The sequence below is a fragment of the Sapajus apella genome, unplaced genomic scaffold, assembly GCF_009761245.1.
Source record: "Sapajus apella isolate SASKATOON/1434 unplaced genomic scaffold, GSC_monkey_1.0 scaffold6, whole genome shotgun sequence".
NCBI classification, from domain to species: domain Eukaryota; kingdom Metazoa; phylum Chordata; class Mammalia; order Primates; family Cebidae; genus Sapajus; species Sapajus apella.
This window is the reverse complement of record NW_022436946.1, coordinates 50,265,881-50,284,303: the sequence shown is the minus strand read 5'-3', so window position 1 is coordinate 50,284,303 and position 18,423 is coordinate 50,265,881. Positions and strand designations below refer to the sequence as shown.

At 35.4% G+C, this 18,423-nt stretch overlaps 1 protein-coding gene across 2 annotated transcripts in view; it reads right to left on the bottom strand.

Moving 5' to 3' along the window:
- FBXL4 (F-box and leucine rich repeat protein 4) overlaps nucleotides 1-18,423 on the bottom strand; it is a 66,625-nt gene that overhangs the window by 25,874 nt on the left and 22,328 nt on the right. For both annotated transcript variants that reach the window (XM_032275212.1, XM_032275211.1), the window contains 2 exons: nucleotides 8,856-9,201; nucleotides 4,408-4,652 (listed from right to left, as the gene is read on the bottom strand). In XM_032275212.1, the coding sequence (XP_032131103.1) occupies nucleotides 4,408-4,652; nucleotides 8,856-9,201 (591 nt within the window). The remainder of the gene's footprint in view (nucleotides 1-4,407; nucleotides 4,653-8,855; nucleotides 9,202-18,423) is intronic.

Genomic DNA, 18,423 nt, shown 5'->3' with positions numbered 1-18,423 from the left:
CTGTCCATGATCATCCTCTGAAAACAATCTAAAAGTAAACATGAATGTAGGAGTATTTGAATCCATGAAACTTTATCAACTAATCCTCTTAACAGTGCACCAATTATGTCTGTCCAGGTCTCTTGACGTAATCTTCCCACCAGTGTCACATCAGTAATATACTGTTAAGTCAATTTATGCCACATCTTTTTTTCTAAACAATTTAATGAGCTTACAAGTATACATACAAAATAAAATTGACTAAATTAGATTACTTGTGTAAATAAAGAAAATAACACTGGTCAAAAGATGGGTATTTTGCACTGTTGTAGTAGTTCCTAGCAGAGACCTTGGAAAAGGCATCTACTCAAGTCTTAGCATTTCCTCAGCTTTAAATGCAGACTTGGAAGTATGTAATAACATTTACCACACTGCCTCGTGGGACAGAAGCTGAAATACTATGTAAATGCAGTTTTTAAAGGTCAAAGCACCCCACAAACATTAAGTATAAGTTAAATCTTGGCCAATTCACATTTAAACAACAAAAAAATTCAGTTGCTGCAAATTTAAATATTGTAAATAACTCAGTAGCCCGCACATCTTATTTACACCTGAACACCCGTTTATTCTAAATCCAAACTTGAATTATTTGATTTGTGACATTTCATACAACTGCACACTCCTTCCTTAAAACTCTGACACTCCTCACGTAACTCCCTCTTGGATCTCCTCCAACCTCTCTCGCTACTGCTTCCTTTGCTAGCTGTGTTAGCTAAACTGCAGTCCGCATGAAGCACATTCATGCATTCATTTACTCAGCAAATATGCACTGAGCTTTGACTATCATCCAGGCCATAGTCTAGCCACTGGGGAGATAGCAGTGGACAAAACAAAATCCCTGCTCGTCTGAACCTTACTTAGGTTTTGAAGAGAGAAGAGGATGATAACCAAATGAGTAAAGCAAACAGCAAATGTGTGTAAAGTGCCCAGGAGAAAATAAAAGCAGGGAAGGGCAATAGAAAGTATAATTTACTAAATGGTAACTTGCACCATAAAATAATTAAGATCACATGAATGAATGATTTAATTTGAGCTTACGTATCACAAAATAAAAGGTACTAATCCTCACAACTTGCCTGAAGTATAAAAGGTAAGAGAAGAATTAGATATAAATATCTATGACTTCTGATACCTAATCTCACGGTTTTTTAGCTGACGCTCACAGAGTTTCCTAAAACAAAATATTTAAGATAATTTTAATTCCAAATAACTTGGAATAATATTTAATATAGCTGATCCAAAATAAAACCACTAAAAACAAAACTTCCAGCTTAACTGTGTATGGGTACTATCAAGCAATGATAGAAACAAGGGAAATCTTAAACTGGTCTCTACTTTCTAGAGTTGACGATCTAAGTCACAATGGTATAAAATATAAGCAGGCAACTGAATAAATATATCAGTGAGAAATAAGCTCTTTATACCATAAAACTATGGCTCTATGTCAAAATAGCTAATAAAGTTCTTGAATCTAGAAAGCATCCAAAATGTTTCCCAAAGGAGTGAATATAAACTACTGAGAACGAGTAACAGGGGTTCAGGGTAAAAACCCACACACCAAACTGAGGGGGAGATCAAGGCGATTCAGCAACTATTTGAAGGAAAATGGAAGAAAAAAAAATGAGCCTAAGGCTTTTTGAACAGAATGATACCATTAAGTTCTAAAGCACAAACAGGCAGGGAGGCAAAGGAACATCTAAGACTTCAGGGAACCATATTAGAAAAGTGGAATTATAATAGATGTGATTTTTAATGAGTAATGATATGCATGACAGTACTCAAAGTAGCAAATCACAAATCTGTAGCTAGAACAGGATTTTAATAACTGATAAAGAGTTTTAAGTTCTCTTTATTCCAATGTAACCTATTTCTCTGCTATTCTGAATAATACAAATTACTAGAAAGTTCTTTAAAATCCAGTTAAACAGTTCTAACTTGTGAGATAATGCTCTTAAGCAACAAAAATAAACTGCATCAAACTTTTTCCCAAAGATGTGTTCAAAAAGCAGCTCATCAACATCGGTATCTGGTTTTCAAATGTGCTTTTCTTCTTTAAAGTATTATAAATAAGTCTTTTTCATAGTAATGAGCATAAACAGACCATACTTATTCATAGATTATTCATTAATAATCAAGCCATGCATATTTATTGTTTATTCTGGGAATGCTGCCTACAAGCCATAATAACTATCAGTTCAGCAGTCAAGTCATGAGGCCCAACAGTAATCAGTAGGCAAAACTCCAATATGCCCCGCCCAAGAAAAGGTTCTGCCTCCCTGTTACAGCAATTTTTTTCTTTTATTAATGGGAATAGTGACTACACTTAAAGAAATGCCATCAAGATGTATGATTTTACTGGCTGAAATACTACAGTCAAATATGAGAACTTAAACTTATGTATGCCTTTTTCTGATTATTCAAACAGCTCTACAGCAACTACCCTGGGTGAATTGAAAATGGAAGATAAATTGCGGGTTAGAAAGTAGACAGAAACTCTAAACTTTCCAAAAAATCTTTATCCATTACTAGTCTAAAAATTTTTTAAATAGCACGGCTAAGTTTTCTTCTTATAAGTGATGCTTCTTCTTATGTGCCAGAAGAAGCTACATAAAGAAAGTTTTAAAAATTGATTTAATATTAGCTTTACATTTTAGTCATTATTATCACGGTCACATGCAGCACTTTGCCAACGAAGCTGGACTTCAGCCATTCACAACCAGTGTTTTCTTTAACCACTGTCACATTAGTGACTACCCTGTTATTCTGTTTATAAAAACATATAACAGATATGTTTATCTTAATATCTCTGTCTTCTCTGTAGCCTGAAGGCAGGAACTATATTATATACATCATATGTCTCTTTATGTGATCAACAATACCCACTACAATGCCTTGCACACAAAGGGTAAAAACATTTAATAAATTCCTACTAGTGGAAAACACTGGGAAAGAGCTATGAGGGTGATTAAAATACCCTAAAGGTTTATATAATGTAAAATAATGCTTACTGACTGACACCACTTGTTCTATCTGCTCTCATATTCAGTTAGTCTTGGTTTATGATAATGTATGCACTAAATATTCACAGCCTTCATTAGCTTCAGTTCTTTCTCAGTCCTATTAGCAAAGAAACGAATTTGAAATGTGTGCATTTGGGACAAGGGGAAGTGGAAAGGACTAAACTGTGTTTCATTAGACAGCTGCCAAATATCTAGCAACAAACCTCTTCTCTTGGTTCAATTTCTGGCAGAAAAGAAACTCAGTGCATCCATGGTTTCAACATGTGTTACTAGCCATTACTGCCTGGTTTATTTTTCACTTTGATGCATAAACTATCAAGGTTAGTATTTTGAACACACTGTTACTATTTCAAACATCATGCCTTCATTTAAATCTAATGATATCAAATCTTTATTTCTGGAACTGCATCTTTATTTTTATAATCTCATTTAAGAGGAAACAAGGCTCCACATACAAATTTCTAATCCATAAACCACTGTTCAAGAACATATTCACTGGGGATACATGTAGGGATTTCTAAAGCTCATTTTTCATCTTTAAAAATAGAATACAGGAGTATTCATTAATTAAAAATAACAGAAAATTTCTCTAAAGTTTCTATGCCTTCATTATTTCATGTCATGAAAACACAGGGATTATATGTAACACACAATGAGAAAAACCATGATCAAGGTTAAGAGAAAAACACCTGTTTGTATCATAAGAAAAATTACTATGGCATTACTAAATGAATATGCACTGTGCAAGCTTTCAAATGCTTAACAGGTGACATTTAATAGTAAGGAAACTAAATGCTTAAATAGAAAGGAGCAGAAACACCTGGGCAGGTCTGCAAGTGTGGTCGCCTATTTAGCATGCAATTGCATTTTCAACATAATTAGTTTAAATGAGCTTCTAAATCTGGGTGATGTATTGCACATGTAATTAAGATTTAATTAAAAATGTTCTATAATAAATTGTTTTCCATTTCTGACAAATCACATTAGAGAGGTAGATTTTGATTTGGAAATAGTTTTTAAAATGTGTTAATTATCTGTGCTGAAAATATGAGAGAAGAAATGAGAGCTCTGTTTAAAGTTACTTGGGATTTAAAAAACATGAAGTAAAGGGTATAGTTTTCCTTCATATTAATATAAAATTTAGCTGAAGAGGATGGTAAAACACTCATTTTTTATAAGCAGCAGCATTCTAAACATGACAGACAAAATGCATTTCCTTTTTATTTCTGTAAGGTACATACTATATAATTTCAAATTTTTATTATGAAAACCACTACATAGTAAGTATGGCCTGCTGCTGGGGGGAGGGAAACAAAAACAAAAAACTTCATCAAGGCTTTGCACTAACCTGCTAAATCCTGTAACAGAGATGAAGCCTCTATTGCCAGTCCAAGATAAATTAAGCCACTGGACCAGAGTGCATCGAGCCTGGAGAAATTCCAGAGAGGTGTCATTTAGTTTTGCCCAATATGGTTGCAGATTGAGGTGGATGTATTGTAGAGGATCACAGCAATGCTGGCTCAGTAGTTTGCAAGTCTGTGCTAATCTACACAGGTCTGGTAGTGTAAGATGATTCAGAATCAGTTGAATAAGCTAAATAAGACAGAGAAACCAAGATCGTCGAGAGTGAAAATCAGTGATCTAATAAGGAATAGAAGTGTCATACATTTTATAACCATATTTTCATACAGTAAATAAAACATTCAGCAGAATAATCCAAATGAGAAGAAATCATATGTACATTTGACTATAGTCCATTTCAAGATTGTTCAAAGTATACTCAGCTCATATTGCCTACTCATTTTCTTAGGTGCAAAGATACATTTTGGTAATCTATTGAATAATACAATTTGTCATACTCAACATTTACGGAACAGCTACTACGTGCCAGACACCAGAGACAGAAAAGAAGGAGTGCCCATTCTCAGAGTGCTTACAGTACAGTGGGGACTGGTAAGGACAATGATATGGGTTAATCGCTTTGACAAAAAGAAACAAAGAATGCTACGAAAGCCTAACACAAGACACAAGCCTGGCTCCAAAGTGAAAGTGTACCTATCCAGGAACACTCAGCTCTAATGGGTCAGGGGCAAACTAGGTGAAAAGAGAGTATAGTGGTAAAGACTGTGTTACAAAAGCTTCACAGAGAAGCTTGGATTTATCCTGAAAGCAATGAGGAGTCCTGAAGGATTTTAAACTAAAGAGGGACATGGTCAGATTTGCATTTCAGAAAGATCATTGCAGGGGGTGCTACTGGTAGCAAGGAGGCAGGAAAAGAAACCAGCCACGGGACTAATGCAGAATTCTAGGAAACAGGGAATAAGGGATCTGCTTAAGGCAGCTGGCAGTGATGATGGAGCAGCAAACAGATACAAGAATATAAGGCATAATTAAAGAGACTGTTATCTCTAATTAAAATTATCTTCTTGAACTAGTCCAAGATTTGTTTTTTTCTTAATAGTTTGGGACTTCTAAACTAGTTTCAAAGAACTACTACTTAAATAGCCTATTCTGAACTAAGAAGTATAAACAAAAAAATATTAAATATTTGCTAAATGTTAAAAATCCTATTTAGATGAGAGAGGTTTTTTTTTCTTAATTTAATGCAACGTATTTAGCTAGCTAAACTTTTTGTTTTGTAATTAACCTAAATGTTCTTCTTCAATTTATTTTATGATCTAGGCTCAATATTAATTTCAGATCAGAATTTCACTGTTTTAAGCCACAATATCACAAAATGCAGAGTAACAACAACATGATCTTTCAAATAAGTTTAAAGATGGTCAGCAGAATATCCCTTGCTCCTGATGTTTCTTAGTAATTTTCTACCCGCTGACTCTCCAACCCGCTCCTTGGCTATTCATTCCCACTTGCCCATGCTGTTAAGCTCAGTCTCTCTCCCACACTGCAAAACCCCATTGTAGTGGTCCCTATACTTACCACGATTGAGTAATTTTTCTCTAACAAATCTCATCATCCAGATACACCTGTTGACGTGTAAAATATTACAGACAAAAAACAAAAATTTCAAACAAAAAGTAAACCCAAACCTTGAAGAAAGGTCTAAAATGAAAAGTTTCTTCCTCTCTACACTCAGTTCTAACCATCCCTCTCCCCGAAAATAAGCAATGTTAAAAGTTTTTCTGATCTTTTCCAAATAAATGTGTATAAAATTTCTGTTCTTGAATCTGCACTAAAAGAATGATGCTATATACACCATTCAGCAACCTGTCTCATTTAATGAAATATCTTGTAGATCTTTCTATATCTGCACATACAGATCCGTCTCCTTCCATTTCATAGAAGTGACATAATTCAACTAGTTTCTCATTGATGTATTTCCTGCTTTTTTTCCTATTACAAATAATACTGCAATATCATTGTGTGTATGTATCATGCATGTATGTTCATCTTGGCAAACTTTGAAAATATATTCTTATAGTAAATTACATACATTTAAAAGTTTTGATGCAAGTGGAGAATTGCCATTCAGAATGTTCACATCAATTTATATATCCACAAAAACTGTATGAAAGTACCCTTTTGTTTATATCCTAGACAATACTGGTATCGAAACTTTTTATTCTGAAAAAAAAAAAAAAAGGAAGAAAAGGTATGAAACTGCTTTTATTTTTCTTTTGTTTTTAACTACAGAAGTATAACCGTTTCCGAGGGGAGTTGTCAATACATTTCCCTCTTTCCTCTTGGCCTGTTCCTGGACTCTATCTGTTCCATTTATCTGTATGTTATTTCTCCCATATCAATAGTCCTCCAAGTAAAATAGCTAAGTTTTTTAAGTATATGTGTTGGAATACTGTGGATTGTTTGGCTGCAAATGAGAATCAGGACTAATACTCCTCTATCACTCTTCTTTTCCAGAATTTTCCTATTTTCATGTTTTTAGGTAAACTTTTCAATTTAAAAAAAATTGTATTTTAGTTGAAACGTCATTGAATACACTGATTCAGGTAAACTGATACTTTATTCTATTTTCCTACTTCAAGGCATGTTCTAATTTTTTAGCAAAAGTAAATTATCTACAAAGGCTAAAGTATCTGACTCCTCTCAACTAATCTGGCTTTATACTGGAGCACCCTGAAGACCACTGGTTGAAGGGATAAAATGCACATCTCTTGGTGAAACCCAGACAGCCCTCTATGGCGCAGCAGAGAAGACTCCACACTGCCAAAGACAGGGAGTGCCAATCACTGTCACCTACGTGCATGGAGCTGTAGGTACACTGAGGCAGCCCTGAGCCTCCATCCAATTCCACTTCCTGCAGCTCTCCTATCAAATCCTATGTTTGGCCACACTGAAACACTGGAGTTCCCAAACAAGTCACACAGTTTCACTTCTCATCTTTGTACCTTCTCTTCCCTTTGCCTAAAGTCTCTTCTGCCCTTCATTCAAATTCTATGTGTCAAACATTTTATCAGGTCTGGATAAAATTCAATAAACTGTTTAAAATGTATTTGCTGAGTTTAAATTTCTATTTTACAGTTTTACAAGTGGGTAAGAATCAAAGCAGCAATTCACTCTCCTCCAGATGAATTCCTCCTACTGCTGCCACAACAGACCCTCCTCAGAGCCCTGGGGAGCAACACTGTCAGTATCTCATGCTCCTCTCTCTCCCCAAACCCACCTTTCCCTTCATCTTTCCTCCTTCCTCCCAGTAAGGGCCAGATAGTCTTCTCCAATCTGTGAAGCTTCCTTTCTATCACATGAGGTCTGGGTGGCATCCCGGTCTCATGGCTTAAAGACTGAATTACCTTGGACACTTAAATTCATCTTTATGTGGCAACTTTAGCTACATCACAAGATGTACCACGGCATTTTAACTGTAATATGTTGGAGAGGCATTATGGTTACTATCACTATAAGACATTCAAGAGGCTGTCTTATTGTTTCATGAAAGTTAAGCTATTTGTGTTAATACCAGGAAATCCAAAATACCCATCAATTTGGAAGCGGGATATCTAAGATGGTTAAAATTTGAGTCTATAAAGTTTTCTTAAAAAGAAAATTGATTATACATTTTTAACCACACAGTAGTTTTCAGTGGGAGATAGAAATAAATGTTTGGCCCTACTCACACCGCCAGGAACATTTTGAAACTAGTAGGGAAAGATTTTGGTGTCACATGGCCCTGGAATGCTACTAGCATTTGACATCTGGGAGCCTGGGATGCTAAATATACCTTGGAAACACCCCAGTAGGGACACACTGAAAACAAGACTGCAAACTAGACACACAAAAAAGTATTAATAATTCCAAGGTAAAAGTACTACCTGCCTAAGCCAAAAATCACAGTTAGGAGAATAAAGAATAGAGTTAGTATAGAAAAAAAAAAAATGACACTTAGAGAAATTATGAATTAAATGGAATAAGCACTCACCTCAGTCTTATTAATATTCTTATTTTAAGAGCAAATCATCTTTAACATAACTAATATAAATTTAAGCATGTATTGGCCATATTTAAACTCTGTAATAAGAATTTAAGTGGAGCGTTACTTATTACTGTTTTTTGTACTTGGTTATTGTTAATTAGCAATATGAAAATATATACTTAATAGTTTATCTAGAAACACTAAAGTCAATCCAAAACAAAAGCAGTGAAATTAGTTAAAACATGATTTTTTCTAGTTTTTCCAAAATTAAAATATACAACATATCAAATTATTTATACCTTTCCAATGCTCAATTACCAATGCTGAGTAAACACTAATATTTAAAGATTAAAGATTAAAAATCTATAGTGTATATCCAATACTGCTGCTAAATATTTTTGGCTTACCTCATAAGGTAGTTTATCAAAATACCCATTATTTGGCCCTTCCCTGAGGACAGCACTGCTAAACTTTTTGTTAAGATTGTCCATTTCACAACCATCCTTTTCTTCATAGGCATCATCTTCTATATCATTCATGTCAATAAGTGAAGTCTTGGGAGAAAGCACTGGCTTGTCCTTCACACCATGTAGCACAACTGCATCTAATTCAGTGTAATAATCCAGAAGAGAACTATTTACTTCCAGTCGTATAAGATTTGTGGGAAAATTTATCTGCTTAATACAAGGTTTAAACTGGCGAGCTTGGGAAGCATTCACCTTCGTAGGTCTCTCTGACCAAAGAATCTCCCATCTGCCAAAAAAAGAAACTTCCCTATAATACAGTTTAGAATGACATCTACTGGTCCCTTAAGGTTACAGCCCCATGCCCAATATGTCACAGTGTGAAACAAAGTCATCAAAATAAATAGAATACAATATAAGTATTGTTCCCAAGATATGAAAAACTTTTAAGAAACCAAATGCCATAGACCTTATTATTTATTTTTATAAGTTCCCAAACAGTCCTTTTTTGTACATTTAACATTGATCAGTTTAAAAACTGGAACATATAGTTAGAGGTATCAGAAGAACATTCAGTTTTAAAAGGTAAGTAAACCCAAAGTAAGAATAAAACATACAAAGATAAAGCTCTCCTGTGTGCATGGCTTAAACCAACTGTGGAAACTCAACTGATCATTTTGCTTCAGCTTTTCCATTTCTGTTACTAACCTCATACAAACTAAAAACTTTGATATCATCTTTTTCTCTTTATTTTACCAAATAAGTTTCATCAAATTTTTAAAGAAAATTTCTTATATATGCCCTTCTCCTAAATGTCCATTTTTGCCATCTTTAAGTCATCTTTATATCCTCAGTATCTAGCAAATATCTAAACACATAAAAGGAGAATAACATTCCCCTAACTCTTCAAATGAACTCCTGCTTCTCAGCCACATTAATCATTATTTTCCACGCAATAAACTTATTTCCACTATTGTGTCTTTGCTTGTGTGATCTTCCTCCCAATGAAATGCCCAACCTACTATTTTCTGCCTATCTATTCTTCAAGGCCAAACTTATAGTCCATCTCCATATAAGACTTCTCATGAAACTATTTTCCAAAAATATTTAAAGATTCTTCATAAACATAGTATCACCAGGTATTTAATATCTAAGTTAACTATTTCTCTAATAATGTTTCCTAATAGAGGACAGAAAATTAGAAACATTAAAAAATACTTCAATTATCTTTCCCCATTCCTAGTTATTTACTTTAGCTAGTAAAATTTTTTAATGAAGATTTTATATCAAAGAATGAGTATTTTTAAGTTTCTCAATACACACTACAAACTGCTTTTAAATAAGCTTATGCCAATAGCACATAAGAATAATCACTGAAAGCATTAGAAATAATATATAGTTTCATAGTGAGCCATATCTCCTTATGATGTAATTCATAATTCACTGATTACTAACACTTAAAATTTTTTAATATCTTTATTATTATATGAGATTTTTTCCACCAATAAATTGTTCATTTATTTTCCTAGTCCAATGACCTACTGAGATCTAAGTAAAAACTGATAATGGCAAAACATACAGGAAACTGAAAGACAAAAGAATGTGAAATTCAAGGGAGAAATCAGAGCCAAAACTATAGAAGCCAACAACATATGGGTACTCCAACTGTTTTCAGGCCCAGAAGGGGCCAAAAAAAGCACATAGCCACAATCTTGGAAGAATGGAGAGGGAAGTACGTACAATTTCTACCTTCAGTAATAAAAGCATTAGGCTGAAGCGCCATAGAAATTCTAATAATCATATCACGAAGGGAATCAGGAAACACAGAATAGGGAACTTTAACAGTAGGGACTTTTATTACAGTTTCTAGAACCTTTAAAATCTTATATTTGTTATTTTTACTGATTCTCTTCTGAAACATAGTAATAAAATCCATCAAATATAAAGAGTCTGTAAGCATTTGTATTCAGAGGCAACATTAAAGTAGCAATGGAGAAATTAGTTACACTCTATAACCAATCTTAGAAGGCAGAGAAAGAGTTCCAAAAGATAGAGCAGCCTGTGGCAGGTTTAATAAGGAAAGAGAAGCAGGCTGGTACCTTCTTCCAGTGACAAGGCAGAAAAACAAACCTGGATTGTCAACCTGAACCTAAGAAGTGTCCCTAGAGAATCCTCTCCAAATCATTTTATGAAACCAACATCATTCTGATAACAAAACCCGGCAGAGACTCAACAAAAAAAGAAAACTTCAGGCCAATATCCATGACGAACATAGAGGCAAAAGTCCTCAATAAAATACTGGCAAACTAATTGTAACAGCACATCAAAAAGCTTATCCATCACAATCAAGTAGGCTTCATCCCAGGTATGCAAGGCTGCTTCAACATATGCAAGTCTATAAACGTAATTCACCACATAAACAGAACCAAAGACAAAAACCACATGATTATCTCAATAGATGAAGAGAAAGCCTTTGACAAACTTCAACAGCCTTTTATGCTAAAAACTCTCAATAAACTAGGTATCGAAGGAATATATCTCAAAACAATAAAAGCTATTTACGACAAATCTACAGCCAACATCATACTGAATGGGCAAAAACTAGAAGCATTACCTTTGAAATCCGTCACTAGACAAGGAGGCCCTCTCTCACCACTCCGATTCAATACAGTATTGGAAGTTCTAGCCAGAGCAATCAGGCAAGAAAAAAAATAATAAAGGGTATTCAATTAGGAAAAGAGGAAGTCAAATTGTCTCTATTTGCAGACGATATGATTGTATATTTAGAAGACCCTATCATCTCAGCCCAAAATCTCCTTAAACTGATAAGCAACTTGAGCAAAGTCTCAGGATACAAAATCAATGTGAAGAAATCACAAACATTCCTATACACCAATAACAGACTAACAGAGAGCCAAATCATGAGCAAACTCCCATTCACAATTGCTACAAAGAGAATAAAATACCTAGGAATACAACTAACAAAGGATGTAAAGGACCTCTTCAAGAACTACAAACCACTGCTCAAAGAAATAACAGAGGACACAAACAGATGGAGAAACATTCCATGCTCATGGTTAGGAAGAATCAATATCATGAAAATGGCCATACTGCCCAAAGTAATTTATAGATTCAACACTATCCCCATCAAGCTACAAATGACCTTCTTCACAGAACTGGAAACAAAACACTTGAATTTCATATGGAACCAAAAGAGAGCCTGCATAGCCAAGAAAACCCTAAGCAAAAAGAACAAATCCAGAGGCATCACACTACCTGATTTCAAACTATACTACAAGGCTACAGTAATCAAAACAGCATGGTACTGGTACCAAAACAGAGATATAGACCAATGGGACAGAACAGAGGCCTTGGAGGCAACGCCACACATTTACAACCATCTGATCTTTGACAAACCTCACAAAAACAAGCAATGAGGAAAGGATTCCCTGTTTAATAAATGGTGTTGGGAAAACTGGCTAGCAGTGCGCAGAAAGCAGAAACTGGACCCCTTCCTGACACCTTACACTAAAATTAACTCCAGATGGATTAAAGACTTAAACACAAAACCTAACACCATAAAAACCTTGGAAGAAAACCTAGGCAAAATCATTCAGGACATAGGCATAGGCAAGGACTTCATGACTAAAACACCAAAAGCAATGATAACAAAAGCCAAAATAGGCAAATGGGACCTAATTAAACTCCAGAGGTTCTGTGCAGCAAAAGAAACAATCATTAGAGTGAACCGGCAACCAACAGAATAAGAAAAAACTTTTGCAATCTATCCATCTGACAAAGGGCTAATATCCAGAATCTACAAAGAACTAAAACACATTTACAGGAAAAAAACAAACAAACCCACTCAAAAGTGGGTGAAGGATATGAACAAACACTTTTCAAAAGAAGACATATATGAAGCCAACAAACATATGAAAAAATGCTCATCACTGGTCAGTAGAGAAATACAAATCAAAACTAAAACCACACTAAGATACCATCTCACAGCAGTTAGAACAGTGATCATTAAAAAATCTAGAGACAACAGATGCTGGAGAGGATGTACAGAAACAGGAACACTTTTACACTGTTCGTGGGAGTATAAACTAGTTCAACCATTGTGGAAGACAGTGTGGCGCTTCCTCAAGGATCCAGAAATAGATATTCCATTTGACCCAGCAATCTCACTACTGGGTATATAACCAAAGGAATACAAATCATTCTATAATAAAGACACATGCACACGTATGTCCATAGTGGCACTGTTTACAATAGCAAAGACCTGGAACCAACCCAAATGCCCACTGACAACAGACTAGACAAGGAAAATGTGGCACATATACACGATGGAATACTATGCAACCATAAAAAATGATGAGTTTGTATCCCTTATAGGGACATGGATGAATCTGGAAACCATAATCCTCAGCAAACTGACACAAGAACAGAAAATTAAATGCCGCCTGTTCTTACTCATAGGCAGGTGATGAACAATGAGAACACATGGACACAGGGAGGGGAGCATCACACACTGTGATCTGTTGGTGGGGGGCCAAGGGAGGGACAGCAGGGGGCTGGGGAGGTCAGGGGGGATAACATGGGGAGAAATGCCAGATACAGGTGATGGGGGGATGGAAGCAGCAAACCACATTGCCATGTGTGTACTTATGTAACAATCCTGCGTGATCTGCACATGTACCCCAGAACTTAAAGTACAATTAAAAAAATAAACAACAAAAAAAAGAAGTGTCCCTAGAGATTAGCTGCTAAAATCAAGGGCTCCTAACAAAGGAATTGATTTGAATACTCTAATGTAAATACATGCAGTAAAACAGCTAGCCATATAGGTGCTCGGGAACAGAAGCATGAAACACCTAAAACAACGTTGGTGAAAAATGTATGCCTAATATTGGATAGCTTATTTCCAAGAATCACAGAGTAAACTGTAGAATATATGAGGAAATTCAAATTTTGGTCTTACTCTTTTGTCACTACTGCAAATTGACACAAGACGATGCTGGAGGAACATCTCCAAGAAACAAGGACCACTCAAGACCTTGTGAAATAACCACCTATGCTGCTTCACAGAACATGTGAACTAAGCCAGCCTATTTTGTTATTTAGTTTCAATGGGGAGTTTTGTGAGGCTTAAGAAAATGACTGAAAACATAATATAGAAATAACCTCTGCCAGGTTCTTAGCAATAAATATGCACACAATACAGGCTCTTCATGTATAATTTGAGATGCATTATAATGTAAATCAAATTATAAAATTATATATATAAGCATAAAGACATTGATTAGAACATAAATATTCAATTTTAATAATGCATTAATCTATAAAAGTCCTCTCTAGCTACCTTGCAAAACATGCAAAATAGACAAGGTTAAGATGATACTTTAAACTGTGTTCCTTAACATTTCTAGCATGTTTAAACATATTACGATCAATGTTATTTTAGCATCATTCTTGCTTCTGATTTCTATATTGCATGAAGATTATTTAGTTACACATCTATCAGAAGCTGCAAAAATTATACTTAAAGTAGAATATCAGGATTGTGTTCGTTTTTAGAAAGATTTAAAAATACGTCTAAACATAAAAAAATTCCAAGTAAATCATTAGTTTATTTTATATTTTACTTTTATTTTTCTTGATAACCTAAAAAAATTACAAGAAAAACGCATGACAGAAAAATTATTTATAGGTCTGTGACCATTTGAATTAATATTAATATGAGACCAATACAAATGGATTTTCTGCTATCTGCATTAAAGTGAGTTTTTGTTTAAAATTCCCCAAGAGGACTAAAATGTATCATTTCAAAATTAAAAGAGAAAGGTATCTATCTTACCCTACAAGAGAATATGCAACTTCTTTTTATTCTGGAAAACTAAAACCAGAATAAAAACTAGTTAGTGAAAACAAGAAAACAAACATAAACATATGCACATGTACATACAGGTACACACACACACACACACAAACACACACACACACACGTACATATTCTAGAGAAAGCCCAACTCTTTTAATTCTCTAGCCCCAGGGCGGTGTTGATATGATTAACTCCTTTAAGTCATGGCCTTTATAATATGTATATTTACATGTTTAGTATTATTCTTTTATGTATTTATCTACCTGACAAACTCTAATGTACTCTTTAAGTATTTTAAATCTTGAGTATCACATGTGCAAAATTCAGCCTGGAATGTCTTTGAGACTGGGCTTACAGTCTGCATCTGGAGCATTCAACTCTGGGTTGGTAACCAACACAGCCTATTTAATGTTCTTTCTGTTGATTGTACTGGATGACTACTATGTGTCCAGTGATCAGAAACAATAAACCACTCTCTCTGTGACTGCTGACCTGTTGTTATACCACTGAGAAACTTTTTCTCCAGTGCAACCAGGAAGCAATGAGTGGATGAGAGGAAGAGGGATGTTTCATTAATGGAAACCAAAGAAATCAAGTTTTCCAACCTGTATTCAGGCTTGAAGCCACCGGCAGATTAGTGCAAAAAGCTTCCCTGAAGCCAAAATTTATCCTGGCTAGTAAGTATATCTGGTAGCCAGCAAAGAAAGTTACCTTGCCAACTCTGTTCCATTTCGCTAGCTGGAAGTGAAGGAATAGTACAGGAAAACAAAGAGAAGTAGCAGCAAGTATTCTGAAAGGCCTACTTATTGACTCCCTGCCTCCCAGCCCATCTCTAACTGGAAACTAATAAACTAGCATCTGCTTAAAAAAATAATTAATCAGTGAAGGGCTTGGTCAATTCTGAGTTAAATGACAAAATCAAGTTTCTTGGCAAACAAAGTCAAAAGGACCAGATCATGACAAATTTGGGAAATCGTTACTTAAGCAACTCCATTAGGTAGCAAATTCTATGAAAGCCTTTTTTCTCCCGGCTTTCTTTATTTCAATATTATATAGTTGGAGTGCTTTGAATACTCGAAAAAAAATCCACATCACTAAATTTCATTCCCAAATAACTTTATTCCAATTGGCTTCTTTAATCTGACCTTTATTTGTCATCTTCTTCCACTTTTCCTTGTCTCTCTTTCCAAATGGTAACCCTGAGCTACCCTATTTTCTGAGTCTCAAACAAGCATCCATTAAGATATTATTCTCAGGACCAGGACACTTTTTCTTTTCCTCTTAGTAAGGTACTAGGCAAGAAGATTCTCAGGATCTTTTTCTTTTCCTCTTAATAAGGCACTAGGCAAGAAGTGAAAGGACTTTAAGATCTGGTAAAACTATCTGTAACATTTCCACTTCATTTACTGAACAAAGAAATGCAATCACATGAAATAGGAAAAGACTGTTTTTAAATTTTAAACGTTCTGGGACTAAAAGAAGTCCATTTCCTGCAAACAAATTCCTGAGCTACTCCAATGCACTCTTGTTTGTTAACTCCTAAGGAGGGATATAAAATTAAAATAATAGGCAGTGGAGCCCAGTGGTTCCTAAACAGTAGTGCAGGATGGAGTTTTCCATCACTAAATGTGAGAATGCACATTTAGTATGCACATTTATGTGTGTGCATACAAAAAAATGAACACACATATATGTTCTTATAAAACTGCCAACTGCTCTTTATTCAAGATTCTGATCATGCTAATTTCTTGGTATAAACTGAGGTTTCTTTTATGAAATGAAGGTGATGACAGATAAAATTGGTATTTTGTCTTTTTACTTTATGTTAATTTAGCAAAGTAAATAATCTGACAAGTCTATGAGTTCCCTAATTTTTATGATCATCATGTTACTAGTTTATTGTAGCTGACTCCTCCCACCTGAACACCATTCACCTGCACACCCCCCACCTCCTCAGTTCTGTGGTGCTACCTCCAGATGGGCTTACTTTGGTCCTAAGGGTTTAGACTACAATCGTCTTCATAGAACTACCTTGGGCTTCATTTAGGGAGTGACATGTGCCTGGAAGACTGACTGATTGCCTTTCCCAGCCTTCCACCCCATGGTCAAAGACCGGCTAGTGCAGGAGTGTGAGAGCCCAGCTCTCCATCAACTTTGCCTCACATGAAATTGCATCCTTGCTTGACTTTTTCCCATTGTGCTTTCCCTACTCCCTTATCAGCTTCTCCCAGAGTATTTCCATACTAAATTGCAAGGAATAGTTACCTCAAGATATTCTTCTGGGTGGCTGGATCCAAAACATCTATGAAATCTCAAAATCTAGAAACCACCAGTTTAGATCTTAAGAAGGTCACTCCCATGTCTGCAGCTGCCAATAGCTTATTCTCTGCACTCTTGGACTTTTCTCACTTCTTCAAACATGATCTTAGCTCATGATATTACCTTCAAATGTGCTGTTGTCTCTTACCCTTACCTATCCACACTAGAGTCTCACTCAACCTTCAGGTCTCAGGTAAGTCATTTCCTCAGGGCCGCATAGATTAGCTTCTCCCTTCTGCCAATACATGTTCTTTATGAGCTCATGGTCCTATTCCAGGCTGGCCTGTAAGCTCAAAAAAGAGCCATCTCTGTCTGACTCTCTACTTGGTTCCTGGCAGTGAACTGGCAGAGAGGGTGTTCAATAAATGTTTCTGATTGTATAAAAAATTCGCCTAAATTTTAACAGTTACTGAATTTGGGCAGAAGAATTATAGATTTTTTTTTTCTTTTTCTTTATTTTGAGATAGAGTCTTGCTCTGTCACCCAGGCTGGAGTGCAGTGGCATGATCTCGGCTCCCCCTCCTGGGTTCTAGCGATTCTCCTGCCTCAGCCTCCCGAGTAGCTGGGACTACAGGCACATGCCACCTTGCCCAGCTAATTTTTTTTTTTTTTTTTTTTTTTTTTTTTTGCATTTTTAGTAGAGACAGAGTTTCACCACGTTAGCCAGGATGGTCTTGATCCCCTGGCTTCCCAAAGTGCTGGGATTATGGGTGTTAGCCACAGCACCCAGCCTAGGTATTTTTTCATATATATTTTCCTATTTTTTGTATTTTCTAGCTTCTTTTTAAACAATGAAACATCTATTGATTTCATAATCAGTAAAATTTAAAAAGCTTTTTCTTATATCTTAATAATATATTGGTCACCTTCTTTTCTCTTAAAATGTAATGGCATTTTCAGTATACTAAAGCTAAAAATCAGTAAAGCAAATTAGGGATACAGCCATAAAGTTAAAGTTTTAACTTTAACCACAATCACACACTAGTAACTCTCAGTACCCCAAGAGCATAATTTGTACTTAAAATTAGTTATGCAGTGGTTAAGTTTTAGACTGGAGAAAAGGCATTACATGTTCCACAGATCTCATCCCTAAATCTTTTCAGATTTTTGGAAAAAAGTAGATAACTTTGTAAGAAAGAGGAAAAGAATGGCAGAGTCCTAATAAAACAATTCTTATATAAGAAAAGATCCAGCAAGGCATGGTGGCTCATGCCTACTAATCCCAGCACTTTGGTCAAGGCAGGCAGATCACCTGAAGTCAGGCGTTCGAGACCAGCCTGGCCAACATGGTGAAATCCTGTCTACTAAAAA